A 26,437-nucleotide genomic window follows, 5' to 3' on the forward strand; every position below is an offset into this window, starting at 1 on the left:
TAGGGCCTCCCTGGACCAGCCGCCAGACCCCCAGCACCCCGGGCTGCGTGCCCACCCTCCTGGCCCCTTGGGGAGGTGCCGTGGCCCAGGTGAGGGGGGCTCTGCCCTCCCAGGGCGACGGAGACGTGCAGAGCCTGTGTGGGCGAGGGGGGCCGTCCCTGGGCCACAGCCCGCAGGCCTCGCATTCCGGTCATTGCTGTGCGCCCTTGGCCAGCTGCTGCAGTGGTGGCAACCCGGCCGGCAGGCGCAGTCACCTTCCCGGGGGTCCCGGGGGTGCCCACTGCCACCTGCCACCCTGCAGTCCCAGCATGGGGCGGGGGTGCCCAAAGGGTCTCAGAGCCTCACCCCAGTGCCCGCCTAGGCCCGGAGCGAGGAAGCGTGAGCAGGCAGGACAGTGAGACTGAGGCCTGGCTCTGGCGTAACGGGCTGCTGTGGCCCTGGCTACAGTCCGAGGGGCGTCCAGCCTCCCCCCTGCCCCCTCTCCAGCCTGGACACTGAGGGAACCATGTCTGTTGAGCCCCAGGAGCCCGGCTGGCCTCTGCGGGTTGGGGGTCTCCAAAGCTGTCTGCTGCTCCTGCCCCGGCCCCAGCCCCCTGCCAGCTGCACCCACTCCAGAGCCCCCACTCCTACCTCTCAGTCAGCCCCGGGACCCCGCCGCTGAGGACACAGCCTGAGAGCAGGGCTGCCCGCCGGCCGCGAGGGGACTGGAGGGCCTGCTGGGCGGGGCTCGGCTGGTGGCCACGTGGGGACAAGAGGGTATTTTTAGCCTCTGTGTGCATTGTTTGGGAGGGTCAGGCGGTGAGGGATGGGCCGTGGGGGCAGGAGCGAGGTGCCGGCTCCGCAGACGGGCCCAGGACAGACCACAGGACGGCTCTGGGGCCAGGACGCGCTTTAATTCTCCCGTGGCGCTGGGCTGACCGGGGGTGGGGCTGCAGCTGCCCCACCTCTGTTTCCTCATCTGCAAGATGGGGCAGTGGAGCCTGAGCGGGGGACCTGCAGGTCTCGGGGAGCCCCAGCTCCCCCTGGACACCGGCAGGTGACACTCTCACCTTTGGTGTTGGTCCCTGTGAGGCCTCTTTGTCCTCTGTCAAGTGGGAATTATGAACAAATGCAGGTTGGTCACCAAGGTCTTTCAAAGCTCGGGGCCTATGGTGACAGTAGGGAAGACTTTGGTGGCCAAAGGGGGTGCCCAGAGATGTGAGCAGCCATGCTCAGGTGCCCCCAAGCCAGGGCAGGGCCGGGAGATCCCGGGGCTCCTTCCCGAGCCAGCCTGTGGCCTTGGCCTCGGAGCTGCCCCAGACAGCTAGGAAATGAGGTCATCTAAAAATACAGCGGCTGCAGCCCGGGACCTCCCACGCGGCGCTTGGCTCCTGTTGGTCACGGGGAAGCCCTCACGTCTGGGTCCGAGCTGGGCTCTGGAGCCACAGACCCTGACCAGGGTCAGGCAGTTGAGCCCGGGGCGTCGGGCGCCCAGGAGAGGAGCCCTCAGCCCTCAGCCCGGGGTGGCCGGCGGGGCCTCCACCTGTGGCCTCTCCTCCCTTCACCGTGGGGCCTTCCTCCCAGGACCGCGTGCTGGGCCGAGGAGGGCCGAGGAGTGTCAGTGCCCACCAGGGATTGGCTTGATGGCCCCACAGACCGAGGGGCCCCCAGGGGACAGAACCTCACTCCTGGCAGGGTTGGGGGATTTCTCCAGGGCGTTGCGGTGTCCTGACGTCCAGGGCCCGGGACGCGCGGCAGCGGCTGGTGGGCAGAGGGGCTGGCCCTGCTCCCGCCGAGGAAAGGCGTGTGGGCTGCAAGCCGCCGCCCCTGTTCCCACGTGTGCCGCCTGTCGGGGGAGAGTCGCCACGCAGTGGCTGCGATGGCTGATGAGCTCGCCACAGGTCTGCAAGGTGCTTCGCAGTCGGCGTCCATGCAGGTGCTCCGAGTCCACCCCTCCTTGCCCCGCGGCCCGGCCCGGCCCGGCCCCTGCTCCTCCCACGTGGTCCAGGACTTGCCCCTTGGCCTTGGGCTTCAGCCTCCTGTGGGGCAGGGGCCCTCACGGGTGTCCCCCGCTCTCGCCGTGTCCGGGACTGCCGTGGGGTGGGGAGGGCACAGCAGTGCCAGGTCGCCCTCTGTGCCCTGTTTGCAGGCAGAACGTGCCGGGTTCCTGCTTCCCGGCTCAGGCGGGAGGGAACGAGGACAGGGACCCTGGTGCCGGGCTGCTGTCACAGGGCACTGGCTCTGCGTGGGCGCGGCACTGCCTGCCAAGCCTGGTGGCCTCATGGCAGACGCCGTGAGGATCGGAGACCCAGCACCTCGGATGACAGGTCAGTTTGGGAAACTCGATACCAGGGGCTTGAAACGGATCCGCAGCAACAGATTGCTCCCGGGTGGTGCAGCTGTTAAAAATACGCTGCTTGTTCATTTTTACGATGGTAAAAATAACACGTGTTCATTTTGGAAAACAGAAAAATATAAAGCAGGAAACTCCACCAGTAAAAGACAACTGCCACGAACACACTGGCATCTTCCCTTCCAGCTGTTGACGGGTCTCAGCAGTAGAGTCACCGCGTTTGTGGGTGTGTGTCCTCTTCTGTCACTCGATCACGAGCACTTCGGACGTGATCGGTGTTTGAAACGTGGCCATACGTCTCATCCCAGGAGGGACTGTCTCCCCTCCCGAGTTGGACGTGGTGTCCGGTCACTTCTAACGGACATTCAGTTGTTTCCCATCCGGGTCTGGTGTGATGACGATGGCATCATGTCTGTGATTGTTTCCCAGAAGAGATTCTGAGCGTGAAACCACCAATTTAAAGTGTGTGAGCATCTTTCAAACTTAACGCACATACCAGAGGGACTCCGGCTTGGATGAGTGAGTGCACCTCCTGCCACCCGAGGTGTGACCGTCCCCAACGCTGGTTCTCCCGTCAGACTGCCCACTTCCTCCCCTGGAGTTCCAAGGCTGCGATTTATTTGGGGGCATGGGGTCCCACAAGGTCATCCTTTTTGTCTCTCGGAATAGCTCACCAAGGCTGTCAGCTCTGTTACCGACAACCTCCCCGCCCGGGGACCTGCCGCGGCAACTTCATCCTGCAACGCTTTCTGTGTGCAAAGAAGTGGCCTCTCTGTTCTCGTCTGAGTGACTGTTCTAGGGTGAGGACACCTCGTCTGATGGGTCACTGCTCTGCAATTCTACCTCATGTCTGAAATGTACGCCTCTCTTCGTTACTCTGTTTACATTTGTCTTGTCTGTTGCATGAGTCATCTACTGCTGCATAACAAATCGCCCCGAATCCAGTGTCTTGGAACACCCACGCTCATTACCTCGCGGTTTCACGCAGCGGAGCGTGAGCGTGGGGCGGTTCCACCTTAGGTTGTCTCAGAGGCTGCACGAGAGCTATGCCCAAGGGCAGGCGCCTGGAGGCCGGCCTGGGGCGGGGTCCGCCAGGGCTGTGGGCGGGAGGACCCCACTGCCCCGGGGGCCATCTCTGTAAGGCTGCCAGGCTGCCCGGCCGTGAGAGACGAGGAGAGTGACGGAGGTGGAGCCACGGTGTCTGTTATAGCCCGTGTGACATCCGTAGCTTCTGCTGTGTTCCGTGGTACTGCGTGTGCACGCATGCGTGTCGGGGGTATATACCGTGTCTGCCAGCAGGCAGGGTCACTGGGGTTCTTCTTGCAGCCTGGCCGCCACAGTGGGCTTTGTTCATTTTTTCTTTCAAATAAACTTTGGAAACATTAAAAAAAAAAAAAAAGAGCCGAGTTTTGCATTAACCCTGCGCGTTGACATGCAGAGAGCTCACACCTTTACGTGTTTATCCTAGTCACGAGGACGAATGTGGTGGACAAAGGTTCTTCGCTGCCCTTGCTACGCTGTCCTGTTCTCTGCGTCCTCGTCCTGCACACAAGGGCTGGGGAGATGGGCTCCCGCCCAGTGTGGTTGGCCCATCGGGAAGCCCCCGGGTTTCTCACCTGTGTTTCGGGTCTGGCCACCTCGCTGAAGTCTGCAGCCCCCAGGGTGCACATATGGGGGCTCCAGGGTCCTCGGTTGAATTTTTGCCAACTGGGCAACAGATTTCTAGGCACCAAATAGGCCTTGAGGCCTTGCAGCTGCGAGTGTGGCCTGCCAGGGCCAGCCCCTGCCTGCTCTGGGGGCACAGGTGAGCTTCCCTGGCCAGGGTTCCCAGCCCCACCCTGGCCTGCTCCCCGCAGAAGCAGGGTGTCTGCAGGAGGTCACTTGGGGGTCAGCCCAGAGCACCCCAGCAGAGATGTCCCCTCCCTCCTCTGGGCCAAAAGCCTGGATTTGAGCCCCTGCCTCACCCCTGGCTGGGCAGCCCACCCCAGGTCCTCCCGGAACCCCAGGCGCTTATGGGGTTCCCCTCCTGGCCTCGATCCAGCCCCTCAGCTGGGAAACCAAGGCCCAGATGCCATGGAGGGACTTGCCTGAGGCCACAGTGAGTGGTCAGAGAAGCCCCGAGCCAGGGATGCCCTGAGCACTGGGGGGGCTCAGTGCGTGCCGCACCCCCCTTGTTAGGCCCTTAGAGCTGCAAGGGGGTATACGGGGGACGGGAGACACGGGAGTGCCCAACCTCCTGACACCAGCTGGGGCTCAGCCCAGACCCGCCTCCGCCCGTGCCTCCTGCCAGCCGGCACAGGGCAGCGCCCGGTGACCAGCCCTGTCTGTCTCTGCTGGTTTCATGTTGGAGCCAAGAGCCAGGGCCCTGCTGCCTGAGAGACAGCGTCCGGGGTGCTCCCAGCTGCCAGGGGCGCCCTGCTCGTCAGACACACTCAGGCTAGTGCGTGTCTGAGACAAGGGTGACGCCCAGGACAGAGACCCTCCCACCCGGGCCTCAGTCCCCCCTCACCACGACCCAGCAGCAGGCAGGACAGCATGCGGCCCGTGTGCGGGGGGACGGGAGGCTTTGCCCTGGTGCTGTGGCAGAGCTGGGGTGAGGACTCGGCCTCTGTGGGCACAGGCGCTGCCCAGGGGCTGGGGCAGGGTGAGTGCAGGAGGGAGGGCGGCCAGGACTGGGGAGCTCTATTTAGCAAACTCGCGTCCACCGTCAGCTCTACACGCGGGTCTTCAGCAGGGGAGGAAGCCGGGGAGCCCAGCCCCAGAGCAGGCCCTCGTGGGGGGCCGCTGGCCTGGAGCTGGGGTGGGCGCTGCCTCCCTCCAAGCGCAGCCAACCGCGAGGGCGTCCGAGTGCAGTGGGAGAGGGCCCTGCGGCCAGTCCTTGCTCCGAGGAGACGCACGCGGTGCCAGGGCTGCATAATGCGGGCAACAGGCAGGACGGGAGGGGTGAGCACAGTGTGTGCCAGGCTTGCCCGGCTCACCGGCCGCGGGGCCGCAGCTGGGGAGAGGAAAGAGAACCCAACACACCCCCAGCCCACTCCGGGGGCAGGTCACTCTCCAAAGTTGAACATCTCGGCTTCTTTCTCCTTCCAGAAGGCGAAGCTCCGGTCGATGTAGCCGCAGATGTCCTCGCTGTTGAAACTGCCCCGCTGGGAGCCGGCCCCCAGCTGCCTCGCTGTGGGCCTGGGGCCGCTGCTGGGGACGGCGGCATGTGGCAGGGGCCCCAGCGGGGTCAGGCCTGACTTGCGGCCAGGCTCCGTGTCCCAGGTGGGACCCTGGCTAGAGCCAAAGAAGCGGGCCTTGATGTCCTCAAAGCCGTCGGTCCAGGCACGGCGGCCGGCGGCCACCTCGTCGGTCACGGCCTTGTGGAAGGCACGCACGGCCTCCCAGCCGTGGGCGCCCAGGTGCTCGAAGACCTCGAAGCAGAGCAGGTGGCGCATCTTCCGCTCCTCGGCTGGCAGGTCGCACTCCAGCAGCTGGAAGTAGCCCAGCATGAAGAGGTCGAGCGAGAGGCTGCTGTAGGGCACGGGTGCCCCGGCCACGTGGGGCAGGAACTGCTCGGGGGACAGGGGCCCGTGGGGCCGCCGGCTCAGCCGCCGCAGCTGGCGGGCCGGCACATGTGCCATGATGGTCTTCCAGTTGCCCAGCAGGTGAGAGATGATGCTACGCTGCTGCCACAGGTGGCTGAGCCGGGGACCCTCACCTGGTGGCAGGGAGGACGGCCCAGGGCTCCTGGCCGCCCCCTGTGCCCGGGGCCCCACACGGCGGGCTTCCAGGGTCCTGCAGGCTGCCGCCTTGAGGGCCGGCGTGCGGGCCGACTTCTTCCAGTGGCCGAGGAAGAGCATGACGATGCGCTCCTTGCGCAGGCTGGCCGGGTCTGGGCCGGGCGCGGGGCCGGCCTCTGACGGGGCCTCCTCGCAGCTGATGCCCGAGTCGCTGGCCTCCTCTGCGTCGCCCGGCCCAGGCCCCCCTCTGGTCGGGCCGCTGCAGGGCTTCGGGGGGGCCGGCCAGCAGCCACTCAGGCACTGCCTGGGCGGGGTCCCCAGCTCGCAGGGGCTGGGGCTGGAGCCGCAAGGCAGGCTGGGGGCCAACTCGAAGTTGCCCCGCAGGGTCCGCACGGACACCCCCCACTCCTGGATCTCACGCTGGGCCTCGCTCCGAGGGGGCCTGGCCGGGGCCTCCCTGCAGGCGTGCGGGGGCCGGGAGGCCGGCTTGTCCTCCGCCTGCACCAGCCCGTTCATGCCCTTCAGCAGCAGGGACATGCTGCGCACCAGGCGGGCGACGTGGCTGCACCAGAAGGGCAGGGGCTGCCCGCCGGGCGCCGCCCCCGAGGCCTCTGCAGAGCCTGTGGGCTCCGCCTTCGGGGCTGCGGCCTCCTCGGCCTCCAGCCCTGGCGCCCGCGGCAGGAAGTGGCTGTTGACGGTGATGCTGACCAGGGGCTCGGGCAGCAGGGCCTGCAGCTCAGCCGCCAGCCGGCCCAGCTCACTCTCGTACTCCTGGCAGCGGCGCCGCAGCTGCAGGTCTGCGATCTGCTTCTCCAGGTACACCAGGTCGTCCTCGGTCAGCAGCTCCCCGAAGGGCCCCAGGATGGCCTGGTGGGTCTGTGAGTACCGCCAGGCCGCCTGCTCCACGGGGCCCGAGCCCCAGCCGCCGTCCTGGGCACAGGAAGGCAGGGTCAGCAGGGCCTGGGCTGCACCACGCGCCGAGGTGGAGACAGCGCGTGCTGCCGACACAAGCTGCCGGGCGTGGCTGGCCGGCCCCAGTCCAGAGTTTGAGGCGGGGGTGGGGGGCAGTTTTCCCCTCTAAGAGGTGGGGTACCGCTGCTCTGCCCCTCCCCATGGCTCCCTAATCCCCCAGGTCTGCTCCAGCTTTCATCCTCAGGGCCTCCCAGCTCCTCCCACCAGACCCGGAGCCTTCTGTGGTCGGATGGCGGCCAGGCACCCTCACCGCTGTGTGCTGCATACCCTGCCCCCCAGCACCTTCCCCGCCGCCAGGTGAGCACCTGCTGGCCTGGGCAGTGTCCAGCCCACGAGGGCCCACACGGGCCCCCAGGCTTTTGCCAGGCTGTGACTGAGCCAACAGCCTCGAGCTCCTCAGCCTGCCCATGCTCCAGGTCCCTGAGGTCTCAGCACCTCTGCAGGCTCAAAGGGGCTTCCCAGCTGGGGCAGAGGCCCCTGCGCTGCCCCCCACCCTACAGCTTTGCCCTTGACCCCATGGGCTTCCAGCCCTGACAGGCAAGGAGGTGCTGGACCATCAGAGGGGCTGTCCTTGGTCCCATGAGGATGGAGACACACGCTGTGTCACGCAGCAGCCGTGAGCCACCTGTGGCTGCAGACATGAAATGCGGCTGGTGCAATCGAGGGGCACGACTTTCACTTTGAATGAATTTTAATGAATTTAAACAGCTGCACATGGCTGGTTTATTGCATTGCACAGGGCAGCTCTAGACCATGGTCTGCAGAGCAGTTGTTCGGACAAAATCGTAGGCCTCTAAGGGTAAGATTCTAGCACTCCGGACTGGCCACATAGTGGGCAGAGGAGGCCTGTGAAAATCCAAGTCAATCACGCCCTTCTCTGCTCAGAGTCCCAGGGGCCCCCAAGGCCTCACCGAGGTCTGATGATTTCAGCCAGTTTCCTCTCCGACCTCACCTCCGCCCGCCACCCACTCCCTCACTCCCTCCTGCAGGGAGCTGGCGTCGCCCGCTCTCCAGCCGGCCGTGTGCCCTGGGACCTTCGCTCTTGCTGTTCCGCTGCCTGGAATGTGCAGCCCCTAATTCCCACGGGGCTCTGCCCTCCCTGCCGTCCGGCCCTGCCCAGGTAGCCTTCCCCGAGAGGGTGCTCCTGAGCCCCCCACCACGGCTCTGGGCGCCCTTGGCCCTGGCCCTGAGCTCCCGCTGGGGTCTGAGCCCTGGGAGGGCACGGCCTGCCTCGCTGCCTGGAACAGTGTCTGGCACAAAGTTGGTGCGAGACTAAAGCCATTAGACGCAAAAGTGTGTGGGACCCACCCGCTAAAGCAGGTGACGGGCACAGCTCAGGGTCCTCTGCCTGGGTCAACCTCCCCTTCTGGCAGAAGCAGCTGAGGCCACGGGGGAGGGTGGCACCTGGTCTTGGGTCCCAGGTCCGGGCTCCCCACCTCCCACTTCCACCTGCCCCTGCCCCCACCTTGCTCCCCTACCTGGGCCTCGGGAGTCTGGTCCGCGCCCAGGCGCGCCTGCAGCTTCCGCACCATCACCTGCCGCTTCCACTCGGGGATGGGCCGGCCGCACTCGTCCTGCGTGGGCACCAGCCCATCGAGGTCGCCCGAGGGCAGCCTGTCCAGCTGCAGCGTGGCCAGGCCGTCTGGGGTGTCCCCCGCCACAGCCATCTCTGTACCCTGTGCAGACGGGGGTGGGTCACGCAGGCCCGAAGGGGACCCAGGCCCCTAGTGGAGGGGCATCCATGGGGGTAGGGGTTGGCTCTGTCCAGGGTGCACAAGCAGGGTGTCCTGAGAGGAGGGTGGTGGGGGCCACGGTCAGCACCCCGCCCCCTCAGCCCCCAGCCTAAGTATGAGGTCCCCGAGGGCAAGGGCCCATGGTGTCCCCTGTGGGGCCCAAGTGGGGGGGGCATTGCAGGCTGAGAGAGACAACCAGAGATTCCTCCCCTCCCCTGTATGTGGTCTAGAAGAGGTTGCCCAGAGCATGCCATGCCCATGGGCAAACTTGCTCTCAGAACAGCTACATAGACAAAGTCTGTGCTGCGGGACTTGTCAGAACCTTTAATGTGCTATGTGTCCCTCAACTCTCCAGGAGGGACAGTGCCATGTAGCATTTCCCAGATTCACAGAGACCACCTCAGGGGCTGAGAATTCTCAGGACCTATTCAGGGAAAGACTGGGCCAGAGTCCCAGGGCCTGGTGCCAGGAAGGGGAGGGGAAAGCAGGGAGGCCTCTTGCAGCCAGTCCTGGGCTGGCTGGGAGTTCCTGAGGAGGTGGGCAGTGGGCCTCAGGCCCACCCTCCCCGGGGGTGGCTGCTGCTCTGTGCTGTGATGGCGGCTACCCGGGCAGGGAGTATCCCTGAGTTCAGAGGCCAGGGTGAGGGGCTTGGGCTGCAGCGGCTTTATGGGATGGCAGAGAAGGGGTCACACTTTCTACAAGGGGGTGACAGCTGCTGCTGCCTGAAATTCCCGTCTGCTCAGAACTCAGGGCCCTCGGGAGCCAGCCAGAGCCGCCCGGACAGCAAGCCTGGTGTCCCCTGCGGAGGAGGCCCGGCTGTGCTGCAGGGGCCTCCCTGGGCCCCCAAGAGGGCACAGTGGGAAGCTGGCCGGGCCTTGGAGATGGGATGGACGGGGCGGGGGACGCACCGTGGGGGCCGCTGTGGCCCTGGCGGAGGCGCTCGGGGCTGCTGTGCAGGTCCTCTGCTCCCTCGGCGGAGGCTGGGCGGGCTGGCCGGGCCAGGTGGGGCTGAGAGTCATGGCTGCTGAGAGGAGGGGGGCTGGGGCAGGGATGGGGCCACGAGACCACAGCCTCGGGGACCCGGGCCTGGGGACAGAACCTGCCTCCTGCAGGGCACGGATGGGAGCTAACCCCACCCAGCCTAGCCGCAGCCTGCCCTGGGGGCCCAGTGGGCCTTCTGCCAGGTGTCAGTGGGGCCACCCAAGCCTGGCTGATCGGGGTCCTGCATCTTACCCGACCCCGGGCCACGGCCCCTCCTGCAGCCTCGGGGCAGCGCGGGAGGCAGGACGCCCAGACGTCCCGGGACCCAGCTCAGCCCTGCCAGGCCCGAGCTTGTCCTCTTACGCCCCACTGCAAACACACACCCCAGTGCCACAGCCCCGAGTGAGGCACACATCACACATAGCGCAGACACGCACACACAGACACACACACGCAGACACACATAGATACGCAGACACGCATAGACATGCACACAGACACACACAGAGACACACACAAAGACACACACAGACACACAGACACACACACACAGACACACTGAGGCAACCCTCCCTGCACGTGGCACCTGCTGACATTTTCACTCTAGTCCATTCCATTCAATTTTGATAATTGTCGGTCACAATCCCCAGTGGGAGGTGACCTGCAGTTTGAGGGCCATTCCCCCACCCCCACAGCCACAGCCCACGGCCTGCTGGGGTCTCGGAGAACAGCAGCTGTTCTGGGGGAGCCTGGGCCCCGCCCCCGCCTGGCCTGAGCCCTGGCCGAGCAGCTGCGATCGTCAGTGCCCTGGTAGACAGTGAATCCTCACCCTACACAGCCACATGGACAATAAAGAAACCTGGAAGAAGTGGGGAGGGAGGCCGATGGGAGGGGTGCCCTGGGTGCCCGGCTGCCTGGTGTCAGCGACTCCCCCTGCCCCCAAGGACCTCATGCCAGGCTGGCCCTGCTGGAGCTGTACTCACGGGTGGGCTGCCCGAGCCCCGAGCCCCCTCTCCTTCCGTTCTCCAGGGAGTGCCTCGCGGCTGACAATGGGGGAGGAGGGAACGGTGGTGGTGGGGGCGTCATCAGGAGTGGCACCTGGGGGTGGACAGGCCTGGTCAGTGGGGGCCCAGGTGGGCCTTGACTTGGGCTCCTCCCAGCTCCATCCGGGGGTGAGCTTGGGGCCTGTGTATCTCAGAAGGTGCATCCCAGTACCAGCCAGTGTCCAAGCCAGGAGGGACCAGGACTGGCACCTGGCCAGGGCCACCCGGAAACAGAGGCCACCAAGATCAGCCTCAGGGAGCCTGGGGCTGCAGGGGCACCCTGCCCCAGCCCCGGCCACATTTGGGGCCGGGCACACATCTCACCTTGGCCACTCCCCCGCCCTCGGCACTGACCGCTGGCAGCCAGAAAGAGCCCTTGACCTGGAGGGTCGTCCAACCTGCCCCGCTGGGCCTCAGCGTTGGCCTCTGAGCAGCAGGAGCTGACACTCCCGTGTGCCGCCCCACGGCTGGGGGAGCTGCGAGGCCAGCCGGGCGCATATGCCTCCTGCTTCCCCAACATCCCTCCTGGAGCAGCAGAGAAACGCTGCAGGGGGACACCCGCGCTGTCCTGCCAGGACCCCAGAGCCAGGCTCGCTGCCTTTGGGCTAGAGCTGAGAGTTGACGGCTGGCCTGACCCCGTCTGTGTGACGCCGTGCTGGGCTCCCAGCTGCGCACGCTGCCTCGATGCCCATCTGGCCCACGGCCACCCCAAAGCGTGTCCCCAGCCAGCAGGGTGTTCCCTCTGAGACCCCACCCTGGCTGTCAGGCCCGAGCTCCCGCCCCTCCCTGCAGTGGGCATCGGAAGCTGGACGCGGCCGTCCGGGCCCAGGTGGGCGAGGCAGGAGCCCTGGCCCGGACAGAGGGCCTGGCCCAACCAGCCCGGCTCGACTTGGGACGGGTAGCCTGGGGCCAGGGCCGGCACCGCTGCAGCTGCTCCTGCGCTCGGCTGTCTCTGCCTTCAGTTCTTAATCCCTTCTGAACAAGAGGCGCCCACTGTCATCCTACACGGGCCTGCAGGAGGTGACGCCACCCTGCTAAGCAAACCCTTGGCGGCCCTGGCCCCGCTTGCTCAGGGCGAAGGCGGGTCCAGTCCACTCCCCTCCACGGCCAGGAGGCTGTGTGCCCCACAGCCCACGGGCACAGGGACGGCAACACACCCCAAGCCTGTCTGCCCAGCCCCCACGCACCTTGCTCCTTCCAGGAATCTGTGCCCACAGCCCAGCAGCCCTGGCGCACGGTGGCTTGGGGAGTGTCGCCTGGCCCCCAGCCCGGAAGGAACTCGGACGCAGGCTGCGGAGCACAGGGAGCTGTGGCTGCCCTGGGCTGTCGGGGGCTGTGGACGCTGCCGCCCCCGGAGTGGGAGGTGTCGCATGAATATTTGAAGGCTGAGGTGTCAGGTGGCCAGGCAGGCATGGGCCCGGTGTGGATCCCTTACCGCAGGGGCCGGGGAGGGACCCTCCGGGGAGAAGGGGGACCCGGGATCCGTGGGCCATGAGAAGAGAGACCACCCAGAGGAATCCCCATCCTCACCTGAAGTACAGTCCCCAGGGCACAGATGGGGAAACTGAGGCTCGGAGAGAACAAAGGGCTTTCTCAGGTTCCCAGTGCTGGGATGCACTGGAGCTGGGGTTGGAACCTCACTGGAAACTTCCGTCTTTGCTCCTGCCGGGACCAAGGGCCCGGGGGCATCAGCAGGGGCGGGCCTCTGGGCAGGACGACACGTGGTGGGTCCTGGCACGCCTCCCAGGAGCGCAGAGCCTGGCTGCTCCCTAGTGGGCCACTTCTCGGGGCCTTGCATGCAGGAGGTGACCCAGGGACACGAGCAGGCTTGTGTCCTGCTCACTGTAGAGCAGAGGTAGCCGGGTTCAGTGGTCCCCAGCTGAGACACAAACCTGCTGTGGGCACCCGCCATCTGGACCCAAATTGAACGCCCTGGGACTTGGGGGGGAAGGGGACCCCCGCAGAACATGCCGCGTGCTCCCTGCTATGCCGTAGCAAGTCCCGTCTCAGACCCAGGAGCCTCGTGTCCTCCGCGCTCAGGATGCGGATGGGCTGCCTCGGGAGCTCTCAGCAAGGCGGAGTCACACCCCACGCCAGCGGGCGCGGCCAGAGCCCAGGCCACTGACAGTCGGACAGACAGGGTGGCTGATGCCCCGGGTAGGACCCTGGACAGCAGCCACCCATGCCCCACCTGTCCCCTGCCTGCAGCCCGGCCCCCTCCCTCCGACTGAACCTGCTGCTGGGCGGAGGGATAAGAAGCCCCAGGCCTGGCCGAGCTGAGCGGGGGACTCGGCTGGGTTGGCAGCGGCCCCCTCAGCTGGGGCAGACAGGACAGGTCTGGGCCCAGGGGAGGGGACTCTGGCCCCAGCAGCACCTGTGGCCCGGGGGACCTCACACCTCCCCTCCTGGTCCCGGGCCTGACCCTGCTCCCCTCGCTCCTCAGGAACATGAAGCCCTGGGAGGTCACCCTGAGCCTCCACGCCCCGGCCTGAAACTCAGAGTTGCTGGAAGATGAGCGCTTACAGAGAGCAGCTGGCCGGGCCTGCGGTGCCCTGTGGCTACTGCCACCACTGCGTTGTGAGCCTCAACGGGCACCAGACGTTGGCTGTGGTGCCCGCAGGCGGTGGGCGTGGCACACCCTTGCCTCCCACACCGCGGCCCTCACACTCTGGCTCCACAGGGGGCAAAAGGGGCGGCAGGTGTCGGGGTCCAACTGTTGGGGTCCTAACAGTTGGGCATGAGCTGCCCTGAACCCCAGGGACAGTGGCCCTGAGGTTGGCGGCCTCGCTGGCCCGGGGCCCGCTGTCTCTCTCCCTGTGTTTTGGTGAGATCTGCGTGTCGCCGTGTCTGCCATACATTATGCATCGGGGGCGGCCGTGCGAGCCGGGTTACAGGCCTGTAACGCCACCCGGGCCGAGAAAATCATGACCCACAGCTGCCGGCTGGACACCAGTGGCCGCGGCTGAGATTCGATTACTGGCCGGGCCCCACTGCTCCCTGATGGAGGAGATTGCCCAGGGAGTCCCCTGCCCTCCCTGGGCCTCGGTTTCCCCATCTGTAAAGTGAAGGGGTCCTAGGGCCCTTCTGGCCCTGGGAGAGGGGAATTAGCGTGTCCCAAGGGCCCAGCATGGGCAGGACCCTGCAGGGTTGAGAGGAGTGTCACTTTGCCCTTAAAACAAGACTCCTCAGTCCAATTTTGCGGACGAGGAAACTGGGGCTCAGAGACAACTCAGGGGCGTCCCAGCACCGCCCTGGCGAGTGGGCGCCAGCAGGACAGCCCTGGACGCCACGGGAAAGCTAGGGGCTCGGCTCCCCATCCACGGAGGGCTACGCGCCACCCAGGCTGCTGTTCCCACCGCTGCTGCCGGACAGAGCCTCACTCAGGACCCCACGGCCAGGAGCCCTGCTGCGGGGCTAGCAGGGTGGTGGGGCCTGCCTCGACGGCCCCTCCAGCCCCTGCCCCACCCAGGCCTTTAAGGCCCAGGGAGGGCAGGGCCTGGCCTGGGTAGTGGGTGCACCCAGGTCCCGCAGATCCGACCCAGAGGGAGTGCTGGGGGGCAGGTTTCGGCACTCCTGTCCAGCCTCCTGCCCAAGCTGCCTCTCTTGGGACCTGCAAGTCCCCTGGGGGCAGATACAGGCTGCAGCGTCCAGGGGGATGATGGATTTCACCACCTCCTCCGGGGCCGACGTGGGAAGAGGCCAGCGCAGGCGACCTCCGCGTATTGCGTTTCCATCAATATTGCATCAGGCACGCAGCCTCCTCCGGCCAGCCGGCAGCTGACAGCCGGCCCTCCTGCTGGGGGGGCACCTGGAACATGAGGCAGGTGGCCTGGGGGGGGGACTAGCACCCCCTGCTGTCACTGGGACTCCCCGAGGGAGGAGGCGCAGAGACAGGCTCCTGGGCTGACCCTCAGTCCCCAGACGGCTCCAGAAGCTACACACCAGGAGGCTCAAAGGCCGAGGGTTTGGGTTTGTGTGAGCCGCGCAGGGAGGGGCCGCAGCAGGGAAGGAGGTGGCGGAGCCTGACAAGGCCCATCCTGCCCCACACGGGGTCTGGGGGTGGAAAGCAGAGGCCCTGGCTGGACAGAAAGCCCAGGCCGTGGGACCAGCATGGCTGGGGTGGGGACGGGGCAGGGACTCATGGCTGCCCTCCCCACCTCCCGATCTCGGTGACCGCCCGGGGCAGGGAGGCCGGGAAGGACCCAAGAAAGGCCGAGGCTGACCCCACTGACTGCGCGGGGGCCAGGGACAGCCAGGCCCTGGGTGCTCCCGAGCCTGCGGACAGGGGCTCCGCCTGCCACCGCAGAACCTGCCGAGTCCCACCAGCTTCCCCAGCCCAGGCCAGAAAGACAGGCTTTTACTAAACAATAACCCATCAAGCATTTAGTAAGTAAATAATTTAGTAAATAAATGACTTCAAGCAGTAACTGAATTCTAGTTCCTGAAACTGCTACACCAGGACTACACCAGGGCACCCCGCGCTCCCAGAGTCCACCTGAGCCGCGCCCGCGTCGCTGCGGCCCGGTGTGGGTTTCAGTTGGTGACAAGAGGCTCTTGGAGGTGACAGCAGGAGGACCGCCTGCAGGCCCCAGGGCCAGGGGGACCACAGCTTTGCCCGGTTGGTCCTGGACACTCTGAGGGGCCGCCCCAAGGGGAGAGGAGGCACGGCAGCCCCTTGGTGAGGCCGGGTTGGGGGGCACACCACCTGCTGGGCCCCCCACCCTCACCCGATAACGGGTCCGGTGATCCCAGGGCGCCTTCCTGCAGGGGTGGCCACTAAAGCAAAGTGTGGCCCAAACTGAGGCAGGTTGGGACAGATTGTCACAGAAACTGCCCCGGGCCTGGAATAGGAGGGAGGATGGGCGGGAGCGCTTGGGGGACGCGCTTGGCCCCACTGCAGATGCCGCGGTGACCCCCACCCCCCTGCACCTCCGCGCACCCTCCCCGTCCAGCCCCTCCCCCATCCTCTCTCCTCCAGCTGTGGCCCCGTGGCCTGCCCATCTGCTCATCTGCTCCAGCAAACACTTGCTGAGCCTTGTCATGTGCTGGGGCCTTAGACCTTCGGGACAGACAAGATCCCTGTCCTCACGGGTCGGGAAACAGGCTCCAGGAGGTGGGGAGACACTGAGGGGTGAGCCGGGACTGGACCTGCTGCCTTCCGGCAGCTGCAGGGTCGCCTCGGGTCACTTCCGCAAGGACCCAGGCCCTGCTCCCACCCTGGAGTCCTCAGTCGGACATATGTCCCCCAAGAGGAACCTGGCCACGGAGGCTCCCACGTCACAGGCATGGTTCCTGCAGCCTGGACGAATGGCGTGGCCTGGCCAAGTTCCAGCCACAAGCCCAGCCCTGGTCCTGGCCATAGCCCTGTCCCAGCCCCTTTCACTGCCCTGCTCCTGTCCCTCTTCCAGCCCCTGCCCCTGTCCTGGCCCCTGTCATGGCCTCGGCCCGCATCCTATCACACCTGGCCTTAGTGCCAGCCGGCCGGCTGGCTTGTGGTGCCAGCCCAGTCCTGCCCCAGGCCGTTGCCCCTGGCAATGACACGGTGCAGCAGGTGTACACCGAGAGCGTTCCAGCTGACGGGCTGCAGGTCCACAGCCCGGGCCCCCCCCATGCCTTCAGGACAGATGGGGCCCCCGAGTCTCACCGGCCTGGCCATCTCCCGCAGGTACTGGGCGCAGTCCTGGTGTCCATGATACTCCGCCAGGTCTGCGGCCGTGTAACCATCTTCATCCCGCAGGGAGGGGTCCACGTGGTGGGAGACGAGGGTCTGGCAGCACTGCAGGGAGGGGGCATACGTGTGACCCACCAAGACGTCACCAGGCACCAGCGGGGCCAGCTTGTGCAGGAGGCTCCCCCAGCCTGTCGTACCAGCTGCCCTGGCGCCGTCCACGCAGGGGCAGGGCTGGAATCTGAGCTATGGGGCTCCAGAGACCTGCCCGGGATCCCTGAGCCCCAGCCCACAGCCTTTCCTGGCACCGACGGGCACCACGAGCCACACGTGAACCGTGCTTATGCAGCAGAGGCGGGGCACCCGAGGCGCACAGAGGTTGACTCTCCAAGGGCGCGGCTGGGAGCAGGCAGCAGAGCCAGGGTCTCAGCCAGGCAGCCGGACCCTGACCTTGCCCTCAGCACTACCACACCCCGGCTTTCAACGCAGAACCGATTCTCATGGCCACAACTCGGAGGTGTGGGTTGCACATGGCAAGAAACTGAGCCACCCACCCTGCCCCTTGACCCACGGCCCCACAGCTGGTTCTGTCTTGGGCCAAGTCCAGCCCTCTCCGGGGGTCCTCAGCTTGGCCCCAGGCTCGCTCCTTGAGGCTCCACCCTGGCCCTCTCTATGCCAGCTCAGGCCTAAACCGAGGCCACTCAGCCCACGCCCTCATCCAGCCAACCTGGGGGCCGGGACTGCCTGTCCCCTCCCATCTGGCTCTCGTGATGGGGACGGGGAGGCCTGGGAGGGCAGGGTCTGCAGGCCAGGAAGCTCTCAGACACTTGGGCAGTGAAGGATTGAGGTGGGAGAGGAGGGGCCTGTGAGAGTCATCCGTGACTTCTTTGTGCATATTTATGCCGTGTTTCTATGTCTCCTCTGCGGTTCTCAGAAACACAAACACGCACGTGAGCTAGTGGAAGTGCTTTGTTCCCTGCACTGTGAGCCTTCGGCGCAAACCTGTTCCGAGGCTGCACCAGCTATGCCGCACTGTCTTTGGGCTACACTGAATTGAACTAAAAAGTCGTGAGACCCCAAAGTAAATCTCTTCTCTCTGAACCGCAGGCGCCTCACCTGTGACAGGTGTGATTAGCCTCCACCCTCCCAGAGAGGGTGGTCAAAGACAGGCGGAGAGGTGGCCTGGTGGGAGGAGGTGGGCTTGGGCGCACAGCTGGGCCTCTCTGCAAAGCAGGGACAACGGCACTGACCTGTGAGACACGCTGGTCGCCCCCTCCAGGCTCGTGACACTGCTGCTGTGCAGCGAGCAGGTGGCATCGCCATGACTTCAGCGGTGAATGCCCTGTCCCGGGGGGACACACTAGTGGTCCTTCTCGGGTGGCCTTCCCTTGCCCCCTCCTCCTGCCCCGAGTGCTGCTGCCACCTGGAGGCCATGGCATGAGGACGGGCCAGGGTGCCACCAGAGGAGGGTGGGCGGAAAGGTGGCTCTGCAGGTCCACAAGACCAAGGCCAGAACCGCAGGCCTCTGGACTTGCTGCAAACAATGAATGCGGTGCCTTAAGCCGCTGAGTCGGGTTTCTGTCCCTGCTAGTTCCTCATGGAGGCACTGCCCTCCCTGGGGTGCGTGTCCCAGGCCCTGCGCCCCTGCCGCCTCCCACCCAACTACCTAGCCCTGGCTGTGGTGCAAAGGCAGCCACAGGACAGGTGATCGTGAGCGTGGCTGTGTGCCCGCAAAACTTTATTTTTGGACACTGATATCTTAACTTCAGGTACGTTTCATGTGTCATGAGATATTATTCTTTTGGGTTTTTCCCCCAGCCATTTAAAAAGGTGAGAACTATTTTAGCTTGCGGAGCCAGTGTGTGCCCACCCTTGCCCCAGAGGGCTGCGGGGAGGCAGGAACAAGGTAACGTCCGGAGGCTCTTGGTGTGGCGGAGGAAGCAGGAACCACTGGTCAGACGTGCATAGAGCTAGGGCCGGAGGACGGTGGCGAGGGCCCCTGAAGCCAGCCCCTGGGAGAACACAGCACCCCTGGGGGGCTGGAGCTGAGTGAGCAAGAGCCTCCTGGGTGAGGTGGGGTGGGGTGGTGTCCTGGGTGAGCCCGGCATGTAGGGAGGAGGCCGGGAGGGGTTGGAGGGGTGTTCCAGGCTCTGCAGCAGCACGGGGGTCGCAGGAGCCATGAGGAAGGAAACGGGGGCTCAGGCCTGGCCCCAGACGGTGCCAGGAGAGCAGGCACAGCAGCCACAGGAGGAAGAGAACTCCCCACACAATGACGGACCACATTGCCACTGGGATTTGTGTGCAGAGGATGGGCGGTGACAGGAGACCACACTCTAAGTCTGGGCGTCCGGGAGGCGGCCACGCGCCAGCAGAAAACAGGAGAGCAGTGGATCCACTTCAGGCAGAAGAGGACCCAGTGGGTGAGCCCAACCCAACCCCAAGCACAACATGAACCAGGGACTAGCTGTAAAAACCACCTTCCTAAAGCACCAAAGAGACAACAAAGCAAGGACCAACCAAGCCAAACTCAGGAGAAAAGGAAACCAGGGCAGGGCGGGGCGTGCACCCAACACAAACTCTCTCTGCCCTGGGGACCCGCTGGTGCAGGAAGGACAGATGCAAAACCCAGCGGTTCTGTCAGCAGCCTGGGGAACCAGGGAGACCAGGACCAGCGCGGGTCCAGCAAAGGTGGAGACTTCAGTTAACCATCTCCCACCGCAGCTATGGGCTGCGGGCTCCACCTTCAGCAGGGGCAGCCGGCCCTCTGGTCCAGCGAACTTCCAGCCCGGAGTGTGGATCAGGATGATCCTGAGCTTGTAATTCTCACGCATGCCTGGAAGAGGCCAAGGGCTCCAATAGCTCCCACAGATCATTTTTCAGTTATAATATTCGGCGCACAGCCAATAAAAACCAGAAACACAAGGAAGTCTGATACCATAAGCGAGAAGCAGAAGATCAGCCTGTGAAGAACTAGACCCACAAAGCCCTGAGAACTAATAGATAATAAACAGCTGGGTTTACTGCTTTCAGATAAACAACAAACAAACTTGACAATTTAGCATGGAATTATAAACTGTTTATAAAAAGTGACATAGTAGATTGAGAAACAACTCATTTGGTCTAGAGCAGAAAAATACGAACAAAATTAAGAGCTGAAGCAGAAGAATCAGTAAACAGAAAATTGATCCAAAGAAGCAACCCGAATACAGCGGAGACAAAGACCAAATAGAAACACCAGCAGGTACAGCAAGGCCCAGTGCCCGTGGCCTCCTAATCCCAGAGAGGACAAACGGAATGGGCGCAGCAGTAGGATCCGAAGACATAGTAGCTGAGAATTTTACAGGACGATGAGAAACAGCAAAGCACAAACTCAAGAAGCCCGAACAATCCCAGGCAGGATCGATACCGAGCAGTCCCCTCCCAGGGGCTGCAGAGAGCTGAGGTGGGACAACAGGGAGACCTGCCGAACAGCAGCCCCGACGGCGACTTCTTGGCAGCAACAGCCGCAGCTGGGAGGCAACGGGTGATATTTTCACAACCCCAAAGGAGACTGATTGGAAAGTGCTGAACTACGAGTCTATACCCAGCGAGAGCACTTCCGTACTGAAGGTGAAATAAAGATACTTCGAGGCAAACAAACAAACGAAACAGCATGTGCTGCAGCGAACCCACACGGAGGGAAAATGGGAAGGTTTGCATCGGGCAGAAGGGAAGGGATCCCGTGCGGAGGGCCGGGATGCAAGAAGGAATGCGGGAAGGAGGGGTAGGTTTGCGGGTCAGTCTTAAATGACAAGTCTATTCACCGAACAAAAATGATAATGTCATACAGGCTTTTACAGCTGCAGAGACATGACGCACCCTGACCTCACCCTCCCCACGCGGTGTAGCTGTGCTGGGGGCCGGGGCTGCGGGGCCCGCTGCGTCCAAGCCTGGAGCACAAATGAGCACAGAGCAACACGCGGTGGACCGTGCGCCCTCACACACTCTGCGAGTCTGTTCTTACAGCTGTTTCACAGGTGAGGAGATGAGGCACAAAGTGTGAGAAACCTCCCCGAGGTCCTAAGGCTAGGAAGTGGGGCAGCCGCGAGTCACAGCGGGGGTCTACGTGCCGGCGCTCCTCAGGCCACTCCAGACCAAGTCCCAGGACACGCGGTGGAGGCACCGGGAGGATTCTGTCTGGGGGTCCTCAGCGCCCCCACACCCAGTGCCCTCCTTTCACACAAATACTTCCCGCCACCCACTTGCTATTCTACAGTGAATGCCGTAGATATGATCTACCTGTACGCCTAATTTTGAAATAACTGAAATTCTGCTCTAAGATAAAGGAGACATTAAAGGAGAATAATGTATAACTTTGAAGCCAGGCATTCACTCTGTGAGTGTTCAGGTGTGACTTCACCAAGGGCCACCAACTCAGACGCTGCGTCGGGAGCAGCCGAGCCAGGCGGTGACATGGGTAGAAAGGTGGGTGCCAGGTGTCCCATTCGGCTCCCACTGCGCGCGGCCTCCGCCTCAGTCCCTGCCTCTGAGCTAAGGACTCTGTAAGCCGCAAAGACACCAACTGCGCCACACGTGATTCCCGTCCACAGAAAGACACAGGCAACACGTGTCCGGTGGGGGCACGGATTCTTGCCTGTGGTTAATGACAAGTTTGCACCATTCGTCTATCTGTTAATTCAGCTCAGCATCCCTTACCTGGGGGAGACACATACTGCCACTTTGAGTGACTGGTTTTCTAATTAATGAGTTAGATACAAATCTCTGACAGTCTCATTTTATAGTTGTAAAACGGTTAGGATTACAAGCACTTCAAAAATTACCCTTCAACACACCTTTATGTAGAATCATTGTGAATTCGACAGTTAAAAAAATAACACTGTGGAAGTCTCACACATCGGGTGCATTTTCTACAGGAGTGAACAATTCTCAGTAAAGTATTGAATAAAACAAAATATTATTCCCTCAATATATACAGTAGGACCATCCTTAGAAAAGTCTTATGCATATCAAAACTATGAAGACATATTGGGGTATGTGTGTACATACACTTGAACTTAGGTTCTAAACTTAATCATATGCATTTGAGGTAGGTCCTGAGCTCAGATAACTACGAACAGGTTTTCTGCCTGCTGTGTGTCTGAGCCGTCAGGCGGGCGTGCGGGTGTGAGACTCTTCCTTGTACAGGACTGTCCCGGGAACAACAGGTCACCTAAATTCCTGGCCTGCACCATGAGCTGGCACACACCCCAATCATTGTAACGATTAAAAACAGCCCCAAAATTTCCAAAACTTGCCATAAAGGGTGTTGTCCCTGCTGAGAACCAGTGATCTGATCCAAACACCCCTCTGGTCTTCGAATCCTCTCCGTGACACCCTGAGCAAGGGCTCAGCTGGTTGTACCAGTGAACGTGTGAACGAAGGGAAGTGTGGGCGTGAATCGCTGGGCAGTAAAGACCCTGAAGAGAAATCAGCCGGCAGAGCGGTACCTTCTAGGCATGAGAGTGCGCTGGGGCCACCGTGGGCCGGGGACGCTTCCTCGCGGACTCCCACCGCGCAGCAAGCCTCCTTGAGTCGGCAGAGAGGGCGGTAGCTAGAAAGCTGGGTAGGGAACCACCGGTGGGTTCCAGCCACATGTCTAACCCCCAAGGGAACCCCATTTTTACTGTCCCCCGGCATTTCCTTTTCGACCTCATCCTCCAAGCCCCAGACCACACCCTGTCCCGCGGCACCTTCGGGTTTCCCGGCGAGCCCTTCTCCAAGGAGCACCGGAAATGATTCTGCAACAGTGACCCTGCAACAGCCTCCAATGTCCTTTTTACACAACATTAAACTAGTTCTGGGCTTCAAGGCCTTCCTTCTGCCCATGGACCCCTTCTCTGCAAATAAGTGCAAATCCCCCCTTCCCGCATTCAAATCTGGGTGCCAAGAATTCCCCTCTCTGGGAACTCTTTCCGGATTAGCTCGGCTAGTCACACCAGCAGTTCCCAAAATTGTGCCTCGATCCCCTGGGGATCTTGTACAAGTGCGAGCTCTGACCCAGGAGGTCTGGGCTGGGGCCTGAGACTCGCATCCCTAACGAGATAAGCTTTCAGACGCGACCACGTACGTCCAGCCCTCCCATCCGTGTGCTGACACGAATCACCCCGCAGCTGCCGGTTTCAAGGCGGGAAGGGAAGCCAGTTCCTGACCGGCCTTTGGAGACGCTCCGAGCTGCTCCTCGGGTAGGTGGGATCTTGAGCAAGCATTTGTTCTACTGGTCCCCTGTCTAAATAAATGATGTGATTAATAACGTAGTCCAACAAATCAAAACCACCATGAGGTGCTACTTTACACCCACTAGGATGGCTCTAAAAATAATAAACAGAAAATAAAAAGTGTGGACAAAACGCAGAGAAATTAAAGCCCTGTACTGCTGGTGGGCTCGGCTGCTGTGGGAAACGGACCATGTGACCCAGCCGTGCCCCCTCAGGACCTGAAAACAGGCATGTAAACAACCACCTGCAGCAGATGTGCACAGCAGTCAGGCGGAGCCACCCAAATCCCATCAAGGAATGAACGGATAAGCCAGGTGTGGTCTGTGCACACAGCGGAATATTATCCAGCCTCACAAGGAATGAGGTCCTGACCAAGGCTGCATGGTCGATGAACCACGAAACATCACAGGAGTGAAAGGCAGAGACAGAGACCACCCACTGTGGAAGTCCATTCGCAGGAAACACCAGATTAGCTAAATCCATAAAGGCAGAAAGTAGATTAGTGGCTGCCGGGGGCTGTGGGAGGTGAGAAAGGGGGGGTCCCTGCTTAGTGATTACAGGGTTTCCTTTTTGGGGTAACAAAAATGTTTTGGACCTAGATAGAGATGGAGCTTGTACCAAATGCCACCGAATTGTACACTGTAAAGTGGCTAGTTTTATGTATGTGAATTTTACCTCAAAAATATATATTTACCCCCCCCAATGGCATAAAATTCTTACAACTTAGACTGTTATAAGAATCTTGTATTGACTGGGAAGAGAGTAAAAGAATTGATTAACTTTAGATTTGGATAAGTTAAAGATTCAAGTGTAATTTTAGGGTAACCACTAAAAGCATAGACCAATATGGCAGAGGGGAATAGTGGGGTGATTTTTTAAAATCCAAAAGAAGATGTAGAAGCCACGGAATGTGCCTTTCAGGTCTCCAACCAACCAATTTACCAAAATCAATTCTCACAAAAAATAGGAAATCCTACTGGTTCAATAATTAAATAAATTGCATTAGCAATTAAACACCTTCCCTCAAAGAGAATGCCAGATCCAGAGGGCTTCACCAGTGAATTCTACCAAACATTTAAAGAAGAAATAAGTTTAATGTAACCAAAATGTCCCAAAAAATAGAACATGAGGAGACACTCCCTAATTCATAGCATTCCTTGACACCAAAATTCAATAAAGACAGAATGAGAAAGATACATCACAGGCCAATTTTACTCAAGAATATAGAGGCCAAAATGTTAACAAATTAGATTCAGCTGTATACAAAAGAAACAATATATCATGTTAAATTTATTCCAGGAATGCAAGGTTGGTTTAACATTTAAAAAGTAATCAGTGCAGATCCAGACATTCTGCTTCTGGGCATACGTCCAAAAGCACTGACAGCAAGATCCAGAAGAGAGATTTGCACAGCCATGCTCAGAGCACCCACAACAGTCAAAAAAGCACCCAAATAAGCACTGACAGATGACTAGATAGGGAAAGAAAATGTGGTACATGGAATATTATTTAAACATAAAAAGGAAGGAAATTCTGACACCTGCTACAACATGGGTGAGCCTTGAGGACATCATGCTAATGAAATAAGTCAGACACAAAAGGGTAAATCCTGTGTGATTCCACTTACACGAGGTATGTAGAGTAGTCAAACTCTGTCCCAAACTATCGCCTGGCTTCTGTGCCCACTCGGCCCTGCACAGCTCACCCCCATCTCTGTCCCCCGTCTCTGTCCCTCCCTTGACAGAGATGGGAAGGGTGGGGGTGGGGCCAGAACCTGACGGTTTAGATACCTCACGTAAGTGGAATCACATAGGATTTGTGGCACTGAAGCAGGCTGCACAGTGGAAAAGAAAAAAAATAAAAAATAAAAAAAAAAAAGTAGTCAGATTTCCATGAACAGAAAGTAAAACATTGGTGGCAGGGGCTGGGAGAGGGGGGAAATGGGGAGCTGTTGCTTAGTGGGTTTCGGTTTTGCAAGATGAGAAAGTTCTAGAAATCTGTTGCTCAACAATATGAATATACTTAACGCTACTGAACTGCACACTTAAAATAGTTAAGATGGTAAATTTTATGTTATGTGTTTATCACAATTAAAAAAAAATTTTAAAGTCACCAGTGTAATTCACACCATTCAAAGAATAACGAATGTGATACACTGAAACATAAAACATATTAAAAATAATCACTGCTCCCCTTTAGAGCCTGCTGGAGCACCAATTCATTATTTTGCAGTTTTGCTTTTTAAAATGGGGAATAATCTGTCACCACGAAGGACAGTCTAAGGAGACCCGATAACATAAATGCAATGCAGGATTCTGAACAGAAGAACATTTGGTAAAAGCTAAGGAAATCTGAATGAAGTATGGCTTTACTGAGTAACACTGTATCAGTTTGGGTTCATTAACTGAGAGGAATGTACTGTATCCATGTAAGTCGTTAAAACTACGGGAGAACCCATGGGGGTATATGGGAACTGCCGATACTGTCCTCCCAAGTTTTCTACAAATCTAAAGCTATTTTAAGAACTGTTCTAAAATAAGAATTTATTTTTAAAAGTGTGGGGAGGGGATCAAGCAGTATTCTACTCCTACATTTCCCGGATTATTTCTGAAACTGTTGACAGCTTAAGAGACCTAAGAGACCAATTGACAACAGGGGACTTTGTTTGGAACCCGACGATAGTCCCGTTGGGAAGATGAATTTAGCTACTAGGGTGGATATAGATGATGTTGAAGAATTACTGAGAGTGACTTTTTTAGGTGTGATAATGATTTGATGTTGCAGGGTTTTTTTGTTTAAAAAAGGAGTCTTCAAAATGCTGCTTGGAATGTCTGCGAAGGTGTTGGCGGATACAATACTATGATGTCTCCGACTTGCTCTTTAATAAAACCGGGGTGGTGGGGGCGGGGGCTAAGTAAAGACGACCCAGCTCAGCCGTGAGTGGAGGATGACACACACTTTTGAGTGCTTTGAATTCCGTAACAAGATTTAAAAGGAAAGCTCTCTGCTTTGAGGCTTGAGTTATTTTATTTTGTACTGAGGAAGGGTGAGAGGACTCTTGGCTTATCTGTTAAACTTCCTGGGCTCCTACAGACAACTTCATTTGAGAAAAGATCTTCCTGCTTAAAAAACATTTGAAACCTGGGGCCGCTTTGCCCCTGTGAAGGGGAGCCCGGGTCTCCCCGGGGGCCTGCATGGGCCACCAGCCCTGAGCTCAGGGCTCTTCCCGCCACCACTGCCCGTGAGGGATGCACCTGCCAGCCGCCCAGACCTGCGGCCACGAGGCCCACCCACGTCGGCGGCTCCCCCCTCCCCGCTCCCTCTCCACTGGCCCTGGTACCTCCTCTGTCTTAGGTGGTGGGGCCAGGAGGGTTCCGTGTGGGGGTTTGCAGACTTTCCTCTTTTCTGAAGGCCTGTGGCTCCCCGCTCCCCCCTTCCCCACTTCCCACCTCTGTCGACAGAGACGGGGTGTGAGCTGTGCAGGGCTGAGGGACAGGGGTGGCGAGAGGAGGGGTGGCGGGGGCCTCAGGACTGAGAAGGTGGGGCTGCAGAGAAGGCGATCTCGGCCAAGCTGCGTGAGCGCCTTGTGCGTTCTCTGCGTTCTGCAGAAGCTGCAACTCAGCACCACCTGAACGCCCTCCGAGGGCTGGCGCTGCCCTGGGTGTGATTCTCTCAATGACACTGCTGAGACTGGGCCACTGGGGCCCGGGAATACCTTGGGTTCCAGCTGGG

The 26,437-nt window shown here is 60.9% G+C and overlaps 1 protein-coding gene across 2 annotated transcripts in view; it reads right to left on the bottom strand.

Annotated features, from left to right (window-relative positions):
- Nucleotides 1-2,208: 2,208 nt before the first annotated feature.
- Nucleotides 2,209-26,437, bottom strand: part of ESPNL (espin like) — a 32,751-nt gene continuing 8,522 nt past the window's right edge. For both annotated transcript variants that reach the window (XM_069465358.1, XM_069465369.1), the window contains exons 5-9: nt 16,428-16,559; nt 10,724-10,838; nt 9,668-9,780; nt 8,505-8,702; nt 2,209-6,984 (exon numbers count right to left, since the gene is read on the bottom strand). In XM_069465358.1, coding sequence (XP_069321459.1) covers nt 5,380-6,984; nt 8,505-8,702; nt 9,668-9,780; nt 10,724-10,838; nt 16,428-16,559 — 2,163 coding nt within the window. In that variant the 3' untranslated portion in view covers nt 2,209-5,379. The remainder of the gene's footprint in view (nt 6,985-8,504; nt 8,703-9,667; nt 9,781-10,723; nt 10,839-16,427; nt 16,560-26,437) is intronic.

The sequence above is a fragment of the Eulemur rufifrons genome, chromosome 1 (assembly GCF_041146395.1).
Source record: "Eulemur rufifrons isolate Redbay chromosome 1, OSU_ERuf_1, whole genome shotgun sequence".
Lineage (NCBI taxonomy): Eukaryota > Metazoa > Chordata > Mammalia > Primates > Lemuridae > Eulemur > Eulemur rufifrons.